General features: G+C 36.5%; 1 protein-coding gene across 1 annotated transcript in view; it reads right to left on the bottom strand.

Annotated features, from left to right (window-relative positions):
• Positions 1–5,582: 5,582 nt before the first annotated feature.
• The window catches only part of myo1b (myosin IB), a 79,094-nt gene continuing 73,194 nt past the window's right edge, over positions 5,583–11,482 (bottom strand). Inside the window, 8 exon segments of the mRNA XM_016230942.1 lie at positions 5,583–7,179; positions 7,255–7,385; positions 7,537–7,689; positions 7,940–8,072; positions 8,176–8,282; positions 8,373–8,507; positions 9,569–9,643; positions 11,323–11,409. Of these exon segments, the coding sequence (XP_016086428.1) occupies positions 7,050–7,179; positions 7,255–7,385; positions 7,537–7,689; positions 7,940–8,072; positions 8,176–8,282; positions 8,373–8,507; positions 9,569–9,643; positions 11,323–11,409 (951 nt within the window). The 3' untranslated portion in view covers positions 5,583–7,049.

The raw sequence follows: 11,482 nt of genomic DNA, 5'->3' as shown, positions 1-11,482 counted from the left end.
TTATTGAAAATTATTTCAGAACAAAAATACATCTATCATTTTTTACATTAAAATACATGAAAATTTACAAATGTTCTAATTTAAGAACCATAAACAATTATTCCATAGAAGGCAGTACAAACATTCAGATTCAAAAGCCCTTAAAACAAAGTCATAATCTCTTATACAGCCATATTTTTCAAATTGTTAAAAAGAAGATATCCAAACCAAAGTTATTAAAAACCTTAGAAACATCTGGAGTAAAAACATCGTAATATTCAAACATTTTGTCTTCTTGATAAAAGTAATAAAACAGATATTTTGCGTATATTTCCACCTTTCTTTTAAAAATGTACCATACATTCATTAAAATACTTTCTCTTTTCACTACTACTCTTCTTTCCCATATTGCACTTTTCATTAATATTACCAGCAGGTTTATAATTTTTTTATTCTTACACTCTTTATCGAGCCCCAGCATCACAACCCTACTCCATTCAATATCCTCATTTTGTTCTCCCATCAAATCCTGAATCATTTTCCTACATTTTTCATTAAAACCATCCAAATCTTTACAGTGTAAAAACAAATGTAAAAAACCTTCATCATCATTATAACATACTTTACACATTGCACTTTGTTCCATTCCAATTTTATTTAATAAAACATCTGTAAAAATCACTTTGTGTCTGATAAAATACTCCAGATTACTTAATTTTGTTTGTATAATTTTCCCTTTTATATTTCCCCATATACACTCCTCTTTCAACCCACTGAACCTATGTAACCAATATTGATTAACAACAGGTTTTTTTAAAAACAATATCTCTAAAAAAGCAATAAAACCTTTTCACACCACATTCTTTGAAAGCGTACAAATTTTCTCCCATTTTCACATATATATCCCATCCTTGTTTGGTTTGTTCCATATTTTCAATTCGTTGAATCCATTCTTCAGGTATTGCTTTCTTAATTAAATCATATTTGTTTATTAATTCCTGTCTGGTAAAGTCCTCCTTTGCCTCTTCCATGACATCCACAATGTATTGTATTGGTAAAAACCCTTCTTTAAACTCATATAAAACATCCCTTACTTTTGTTATCCCTACATCCCACCATTTCTTATAAAAGATTCCCTTCCCTTGGTTTAAAATGCCGTTGTTTAAAAAAAGAGGTTGATTTAAAATGTTCTCTCTACCTTGTGGATTAAAATACACACAAGTTAAAAATTTTCCCCACGCGCTCATCAATTCTTTATAAAAATCTGGCACTCCCTCCGTCATCCATTTCTTTGTCCTCATCCACAGTATATTATCCCCTAAATTAAAATTACCACACTTACTTAAAAAATACTCCATTGTTTTTTTCCATTCTACTTTGTTTTCTTCATCCAAGTACATTTTTATTATTTTCACTCTTAGGCTGTTCTTCCTTTGCTCAATATCCATTAAACCCAAACCCCCTTCCCCCTCTGCTCCTATTAACGTGTTGTATGCGATTCTTGCCGGCTTCCCTTTCCATAAAAAATCTAAAAAACATTTTTTCAACCTTTTTTCTGCCCACATCGGCATAGATGACCCATATAAAATATACCACAATTTAGACACCATTAAAACATTAAGAACTAAGACCTTCCCTTTTAGAGTTAAAGTTCTCAGTTTCCAAAAATTTAGTCTTCTTTCAATCCCGCCTAAGAGTTCCTCCCACATTATTTCTTCAGCTTTCTTTTCATCCCTCCCCATTAAAACACCTAAAATCTTTATTTCTCTCATTTCCTTAAAAGTAAAATGCTCTGTTAAATCTGTCGCTCCTCCAAATCTCATATACACTGTTTTCTCTTCATTTACTTTAGCTCCTGATCCCTTACAAAACATCTGTACAATTTCCATTGCTTTTTTAACACTCTTCAAATCCTTTACCATCACTGTTGTGTCATCCGCGTACTGAAATATTTTATTCTCTTCTCCCTCAACACCTATTCCTTTTATTCCCTCTTCATGTTTTATAGCCAGACCTAATGGTTCAGAAATTAAAGAATATAAAAGAGCTGATAGTGGACATCCTTGCCTTATCGATCTCGTTATTTTAAAAACATGTGTTAAAAACCCATTACATTTAATTTTCGTTACTGCCCCTTTATATAAAATTCTGATCCATTTAATAAAATTCTCTCCAAACCCAAAACTCTTTAAAACCCCAAATAAAAAATCATGTTCTACTCTGTCAAATGCTTTTTCAAAATCCAAACTAATTAAAAAACCATTCTTGTTCTTTTCATTTATATACCTTATCATATCTTTTATGCTGATTGTTGTATCTGCGATATCTCTTCCTTTAACACCATATACCTGGTTTGTTTTAATTATACTCGGCATTATTTCTTTTAATCTGTTGGCTAAAATTTTTGATAAAATCTTTAAATCAGTATTGAGCATTGTAATTGGTCTGTAATTCTTTAGGTCTACTTTATGTCCTTTTCTTTTGTAAATCAACTTCATCAAACCCATTCCCATTCTTTGATTCATCTCTCCTTTCTTAAAAATCTCTTCATATACTTCTTTTAAGATGCTGGTTAAAAATTCTTTAAAAACGATATAAAATTCACTACCCAAACCATCTATACCTGGACTTTTCCTTTTGTTTAATCCACTTATTGCTGTTTTTATCTCTTCTTCTCTTATATCTTCGTCACACTGCTTTTTGTCCTTTTCTCCTACTCTTGCTTTTATTTGCTTCAGTAACACCAGTTTTTCTTCTTCTTTTACCCCTTCTGCACTAAATTTTATTTTGATGTGTTATTGTGAATGTCTTTCAGTTATACTTTCAGTTTCAGAGTGTTTATTTGATGGCAATTTTTCTCAAATGAAACGGTGAAGAGCTTGTGAAGTAACTCTCAGTGTAGCTCTGGAGATGAAGTTCATGCGTTCATGTTCTCACATATTGAGATGCAGACCCTGAAATCACAGTGAGCGTCACGTGTGTATGAGACGAAACTACACCATTCATTTACATAGAGACATGCAGACTTAGCCTATTAACAACAAGCACTGACTGTTGAATACATTTCTGCTGAACTATCTATCTATATATAAATATACTGTATATATATATATATACATTCTCTCTGCTTGCACTGCGTCAGTCCCGCTTGTCAGGAAAGTGAGTGAGAACACAGTTTTACTGAATCATACGTCATTAACAGTAGTTTACTTCAGTTTGCTTTTGATTGTATTTATATTGTTTTTTTTAATGAGGACACCAAGTTAAAAAATATATCAAATTGACTTGAATTATTTTGAAAAATACATGAAATGTAACAGGTGCATTGTAGCTACAATTTGCATCAAGCTACATGACAATGCTTTTTTTGCTTAACACTCACTTCATAACACCATAGAGTGTTCGTAATAACTTTTATTTGCTACCTATTAACATTACCTATTTCCTATTCCTCACAATTTAACCAACTAAACAGTGACAACTTACTTGAAGTTAAGTTCCGAAAGCAGCTGAACAGAAAGTGAGGCTATATTTGACAATGATCAAGTGATTTTCTGAAAACAATAGGATCATCTATGGACCGAAATGGATTCCAGTGCACACAGAGACTGTCACTTGACCTTAAAAAAAAAAAAAAGCACTGCTTGGTGATGGGGAAAGTAGTCCGAAGCCTTGCTGTGGATCAAATTAATTCAAAACAGAAGGTTCTTGTTGACATCTTATCGTAGATAATCAGGGCTGTTGCTGGGGAGGAGTTGGTGATTATTATTGGGGTCCCCAGCTATTTGGGTGCCTTAATATATTGCAGCATCTATAATTTATACACAAGAGGGCGCCAAAGGCCAGTGCAGCTCATATTGATCTCTATTTTAAAGCGGCTTGACTGTTTTTTATTCACAAACATTACAGTTGAAGCTTCTCTAATTTTATGTTCAACGCTGAAGAAAAAACACAGAACACAGGTGAGCTTAGTCATGTAAATAGTGCAATGATCATACATCATCAGTTATTTTAGCTGTAGTCACGGCCATCAATAAAATTAACAGACACTGTGAAAAATACTAGGGGTGGACTTTGGGAGTTGGTTATATTGGGGGCTGCTCTTTCATAAAATGTATTTGGTGACTACTAAGATTAAACAATACTACTGCAGGTCTATTGCATAATGAATTAAATTAACAGAGCACAATTGGATCACAGGATTTTTAGGGGCTGAGTTAACAAGCTCTTCTGGGTGTGTCTATGGGATGGCCTGTTGAGGGGGTTTTGCCCTCCACTGTGTTCCCAGCCTGCACAATTGTGGGAACTTTGGGAGGGTAGCTCTGCAGTTGAGTGCTATTTTTAAACACTACATCCACAATCTGTCAAGGCCTTCTCCACAGAGACCTGCCACCAGCAGTCTCCTCAAGCCACGGAATTCAACCCGGGACAACTCTCCAGATGTAATGGAAAACATCTGGTCTGAGCTGCACACAGGCAAGGGGGTTCTCTCTCTTTTACAATTATTTGTACTTTTCTGCTAAAATATGTGTTTATAGAAACTACTCTCAAACAGAAATGATTGAGTTATGCAAGTCGATTTGGCAAATATGTGTGTTCTGCACGGCCATGCACCAACTGCATTAAGAATGCCTTGTAAACTGCAAGTGCAAACAGAATTCCTGAGTTTCCACTGAATTTGTATTAAGGTGATAAACATATGCACAATTAGTAATTTAAGATAGGAAAACTAAAATTGAATGACATTAATGTATGTAAGTTTTAATACATGTTTTACAAATTTTTTAATAATAACCAATGTGTCTAAATTTGTACTATTTAATAGACATAATCCCCCATAATAATCCCACAAAATGATGTAATAGGTTTGTAGCTAACTTTGCATTTAAATTTAAACTCATTAAGTGATAGATAAATAAATACAAATCTGGGTATATTGCCCAATCCGGGGAATACTGCATTAAATGGCTACTAGGGTACATTAACATTGAGAAATGTGCAAAGTTTAGTGCTGATTTACAAACAAAAACAATTTTGAACAAATTGATTCATTCTTACTTCACGAAAATATCAAAACACCAAACCACACTGCTTATCCAAAGTCATTTATTTCTTGCTTTAATTTAAAAAATGATTACTTGTCATTTGTTACACTTAGTAGTTAATGAAACACGTTTTCTGTCTTTCAGAACAGGTTTAGGCACACAACAATGCATACAACAATTATTTTCTTCTCTTTCAATTTAAACTCTTGACATGGAAGAGGAGGTGGTAAATCTAGGGCTTACTGCAGGAAAGGCGGACACTATGCAGAATTCTAGATCATAAAGTAATTCAGCTTCCACAAATGTCCCATACTGAAGATGATAATCCACTCCCCTCAACTCTTGTTATGCCTTTACTGTAAAATTACAAAAACAACAAAAAGCATTGTGGAACTGAAGCAGAAGTAGAGAAGTTACTTTGGCGGGCATTGTCTTCAGCAGATCTGGAGGACAAAATGTCCACTAAACGTGAGAAAATATCACATTAAATATGACTGAAAAAAAGCATAATCCACAATCTTGGTAAACAACATATACTTAATCAGAGCGTATTGTGTGCCTTGCGTCCAAAGAATGCATGGCTGTTTGCACTCCTTAAAAAAAAAAAAAATACCATGATGTGGGTCAGACGTTAAGAAAAACACTGCATTTATTATTAGCAGATGTGAGTGAGCCAAAAATAAAATGATGCAGCCCACATTCCAGTGGCAAAAAAGCATATAGATTTTGCCAAAATACAGCTATAGGTCAACATACCACCTACTATTAGCCTCCTTCTATACAAGGTTCACACAAATTCTACAGCTCATGTACATGCAGCTTTAAGTAAAGGGACTGACTGAAGCGGACTTAGCAAAGATCGTACCAGCCAGGGCTTTAGCATTCAGGTTATTAGCATCAGTTTTTCTTCTGTAAGGCCTTCTGAAACAAGCGTTCACCAGCTGTCTTGACTACTGGTCCAAGTCAACCCAGATGTGAGAATCAAGTCTTCATGCTATATGGAGGCATTTCCACATAAGCATAATTGCTGTGGAGATCTTTTTAGTGGAGATCTTTACAGCATTGGAAATTCCATTATAAACGCAGGGTCAGTATTTTGGCCACATGAATAAAATGATGCCCTGCATGAATATATACGAACAATGCAGGTATAGTGCATCGCATTTCCGTGACAAGTGGTTTTCATGATAATACCCTGATTTAATGTATGTAAAGAATAAAGCAAACATGTGAAAAAGCAGGATTTAAAATGATATTGTTTGGCATTTATCATGAAACTGAACAGAATCATTATTATTTGGCTTATAAATAACAAAGTGTCTGCACTATAATGTATACAAGATAACATCTTTCTCCTGAGGAGGAACAGCTAAATGGCACAAGGTTTTGGATTGTAAAATTGCCTTATCATTTGGCAAAAGTCAGACGAGTCCCCCCCCCTCCATAAATGACTGTTCTGCGCTAGAAACACAAGATGAGAATAGAACAGAAAAATAAACACAAACAAACGAACCAACCAACTAATTTTTCCTGACCACCACCCTAGTGAAAAAGTGCAATCTTAAATTTTGTAGCTTTTCAGCATCCTTCTAGGAGCCCAACAAAACCCTATCAGCATCTCTATTTACAAAGTTTCTCTCAGCAAGAGGCTCACGCAAACACAATGGTTCAAGCACATGGCTATTGCTGAGCAGAGCATGAGGTGAGATCCACCAAGCGAATCTTCGCCAATGCCAGCCTCAAAGCATTTCACTATAATCATAATGGTTATTGTTATTATTATCATCATTTAAATTAAAGACTAGTTCTCATGAGTCCCACAAACTGGGAAGAGAGAACGATGCACTTTTACCCCACTATTAAAAACAGGGAGGCAGTAAAATATTTAGGTGCCAGAAACCTGCTGATTTGACTATATAGAATCAAAAATGACAGGATCAATATAATTGCACAATCGTTACAAGACTGGGGGAGGGTGAAGAATCTCAGAGATGACACCACTCAGTAGGCCGAGCTGATCGCTCCTTATGGTGATGGAACGGACACTTCCAGAAGACGGTTGTTTTTACGCTTGCAGGCGACACCGTTGCCATTCTTTGGTGTACCCTGGATGAATTTTACACACACTTTGTCCTGCTTGAACTGCACTAAGAACCTGAAAGGGAGAGAGTAAGTTAAGCTACAAGAGTGATACTGAAGAAACAAGACGCAAGACATATTGGACACTTACTCATCTGAAATATCGATACTGATCTGGTTTCTGTCAGCTGAAGTAGCACCAATGCAATGAAGTTTGGTGATAATCTCAATCAGCCGATCACTGCTCAGCAAGAAGTCCCCTTTGGCTGCAGACGTAGAACCCTAAAGAGAGAGCATGGTCAATAGTAGTCCTAACTCACGTGGTGCCCTACCTGAGATGAGTTATTGTACAAACACGATTCCAAAAAAGTTGGGACACTGTACAAATTGTGAATAAAAACAGAATGCAATGGATTGGGTTTGTATATCATACCTCTTTGAGCTTGAGGGCGAAAAAGCCATCGTTCTGCGTGCTCACAGAAACACTGCTGAGGTCCAGCAGGGGAACGCTGGCCTTCACCTGGCCCGTCTTCTGATCAGCTAGAACCAAGCTCTTCTTGGTCAGGAGGAAAATTCTTGGAGCTCCCTAAAAATGAATAAGTGGTCTAAGATTAGGCTGAACCTTTACGATGTAAATGTAGAGATGTTTTGCTTTTGGATGATCAATCAAAATTTGCAAGTTTAGTTGTTCATGCAGTCTACCACATAGTCTGATCCAGTGCTTGCATTTTTTTCAATATTACTTGCTGGTTTTGGGAATGGAACAAAAAAAACTCCATTCACTAGCCTCTCTGTTGTAATGTCAATTCTACTAGCACAGAGTTAATTGTACTCACCTTGCCATTGGCACGGTTGATTTTGCTGACCACATCTGCAAGCAGAACTTTATCCTCTGCAAAGCTGTTCAGCTTCTGGTACTTTGGGTTTTTTGTTATCTCCACATAGTCTCCTTTGAAAGGCTGCCCCACACTGTAAAGCAGAGGATGTATGTTATGGCAATAAAAAGCTTTACACAGGAAATGTGTATAAAGGAACTGCTTAGGAATATTAGGTAAACAACTTATTTCTCTACCTGCTAGGATACAAGGCCTTCTTATCTTTGAAGAGTTCACTAGCCGCAAGCTTCTCCTTGTAGGTAGCCTTCTTCTCTTCTGTGAACTGGCTGCGGTATTTCTTACACTGATTGAAGGACGCCATAAGGATAGATTAATTTAAAATCAGACATGACAAAAGTCTTAACAGTTAATTTCAGATAGATCTGTCACAAACCCTCCACAGATGGAAAATTCTCCTGAGCTCTTGATGTGTCCTGTCCAGGAAACCGTAGGGGCGAGCTGGCCAGCTCTTATCAATCGGTGACATGGAAGGCATCGTCTTCTTCAAGCCCAGGAAGTACTTCTGTATCTGTAGACAAACACTCATATCAGTCCCTTATGGGAGTATTTTCTTTCTTCTCGGAAGAATGACAATATATAGAGAACGTGTCAGAAATCATTTCCTAGGGGTAGCACCAACTAGTTGGTTATTGATTGGTTATATATTACACTAATCAATGTATTGGGTCATGTGAAGTCAACTAGATGCAAAATACATGACTTAAAGGTAGGGTAGATGATTTCGGAGAGGCTAGCAATAGCAAGCTAGCTTTGAAAGCATAAGATCCCACCCTCCCTGCAAATCACTCTCCAAAGCCATGCCGCCTCCAAAACACATGAACGCGCACAGGCAGACCAGAGACTAACCAGTGACACGACGAGATATGGTGTTGGTGGAGGGTTGAATGCAAACCTGTCAGATTACCTCATGTCTCATTCACCATTGAGAAAACTTTACAATACAAAGTGCATGAAATTACAATAATAACGCCTTCCATTCTCTCTCAGTCTGCAATAGTGTAATAGAATGTGCTGATGATGTATCATATATTAGCGCAAATACATATGTTGACAGGCAGGTAGGACAGCCTATCGTAGCCCTCGGACCAATGCATATGATTGGATGAACCTTTTATGGTCCTACGCCTTCCACAGATGATATAAATACAAGTAAATACATTTAGACCACTTAACTTAGTGATTGCTATTGTGATGTGAAGAGACTTTCAACCAGCATAACAAAACATGTTTTTGAACCAAATCACCTACCCTGCCTTTAATTTGTACTTGTTGTCTACATGGACTTAGCAGTGGGAAAATTTCTCTTTCAGCTGTGTCATTAGCTTGGTATAGTTGTTACGGCTGAAGATATTTGGAATGAAAGTGAAAAAGTGAAACAGGAGCACTTTGGGCTTTACAAAGTATGCAATAAGCAAACAATGCTCTTCATCAAATGGACTTGCCTGATGCTGCACGGCTTGTGGTAATTCATAAGGTAAACAGTGACCCACCAACAAGTAAGAATACTTTTCTGGATGACTAGGTGACAAGCAAAAATGAGTATGTAACTCAGCTACTTAAGTGACTTACAATTCTCTGGATGGTGAAGTCATAGATTTTCTTGCCAGCATTAGCTCTGAAGAACTTCCTGTATTCCCGACGGACCTGTGAAAAAGTGGGTTCAATTAGTCACTTCTTTGTATTGAAAGTGCTTTGTGATGACAGCAGGAATGGGACAGGACACTGTCAGGACAGACAAGTGGTTTGTGACAAGTAGGGTCTTAACCCCTAAAGAGCAGCACACTAAAAAGCAAAGACAAAAGAGAACTGATGCTGTGATCAAAACAATGAGAGATCCACAGTCATACAGCACACAGTTATCTTTACAGAACCTGTAAAATCAGGTTCAAGAAGTCACCCCTAAGATCCCTACAAGAAAAAAACAAAACAGTAACAGCAGCAAAAAAACACTTACAAAATAACAACAAAAACAACAGTAGAAACGAAACACAACAAAGGCCTTTAATGTCTGTAAAAGCCAACAGAATGTTAGGAACAGCATGCAGACAGCAGACAGGACAGGCACACAGAAACCGTTAGAAAACATGGCTGTCCTAGGGTTGGGCTACTAGAGCAAAGTTTTAGTCATTAATAAATTCATGCAATTCTGCTCTGTAATTCAAATGTCATCTCGCAAGGCAGACTTTTGGTATAATGACTGGCTTATCCTGTAGCTAATTTTGCAAGTGGCAAGCTCTCTTAAATCATGTCATAATGGTCTGTTATGCAGAAACTGTTGATTTGGTCAAAGTGTCCCTCTATTTAGAAGTAATAAGTACTGAATAAAAACACCAGGTGAATCAATTTGGATTATTATTATTTTTTAAATAGTACATTACTTTATATGTAGATGTTAAAATAAGACAAAACAAGGTTTAAAACCAGCTAAACATCAAATCACATCATACATCATAATATAATGTAAAATGAAATTGTATTTATTATTATTTTAATTCATCCATTAACAATTGTCATTTTTAAGAACCAGAATATTTAATGATCTTGGACAACCTGGATCTACTGTTTGAAGTAATTTATAAGTGTGGTTTCTAGATCCGGAAAAGTCATGGAAATTAATAAAAGCTATGTATTCTTTTAATTATGAATTTAAAACTTTATATATATAATTTAGTCAAGGTCTATACTATTTTGTCAGACATAAATTGCTATTTGTGAGTAAAACAAATAGAAATAATATAAAATATATCACTAAATTCATAAAAATGTTAGCCACAAAGAACAGTCATTGGGATTGTGAAATTTAAATATTATTGTTTTATAATTATCATTGACCAATCAGAATCAATGATCAGAATTATCAGTATTATAAATTACAAATAAAATCTCAAAAAAGGACCCATACATATACACTGATGTGTACGGGACCCTAAAACACCCAAAACACCCACTGACCTTAGAACAGGCCCTGACAAACAGACATATCATCAGGCAGCCTGCGCACTGTCATGGGAACAGCTATTTTGCCCAGCGCCAGTCTTTAGGAATACAGAAAGTAAAGCATCTGCCTCCAAACTCTGCAGAGGAAGCCACATCCAGTATCTAAATCCTCGTGGCATGTTTTAACACTTTGCCCACGCTTATGACAACACTAATGTGCGTCACTGCCTTGGATGCTAATGGACCTGTGGAACCGAACTCTGGGGTTAGATTATATTGTTAGTTCATAGCAGAGCAGCTGGTTATGCAACACAGAGGCTAGTTATATGCACGCTTCCTACTCATTTCCGAATCACTCTAACGCCTGGCAAATGGTTGGAAGATACCTTTAGTCCCAACCAGTAGGCCCAAATGACAGCGACGGCGTGCTTACGCCTGGCTTCCTCCTTCAAGCATTTCAGCTCTCTACGTGCCTGTGAAAGAGGGAGGAAGAAGGGGATGAATGCAGAAAGGAGCGAAATATTTGTAAAAAGCCGAGCGATGAGG

The sequence above is a fragment of the Sinocyclocheilus grahami genome, unplaced genomic scaffold, assembly GCF_001515645.1.
Source record: "Sinocyclocheilus grahami isolate Dianchi unplaced genomic scaffold, SAMN03320097.WGS_v1.1 scaffold380.1, whole genome shotgun sequence".
Taxonomy (NCBI): domain Eukaryota; kingdom Metazoa; phylum Chordata; class Actinopteri; order Cypriniformes; family Cyprinidae; genus Sinocyclocheilus; species Sinocyclocheilus grahami.
This window is presented reverse-complemented; position numbering and strand designations above follow the sequence as displayed.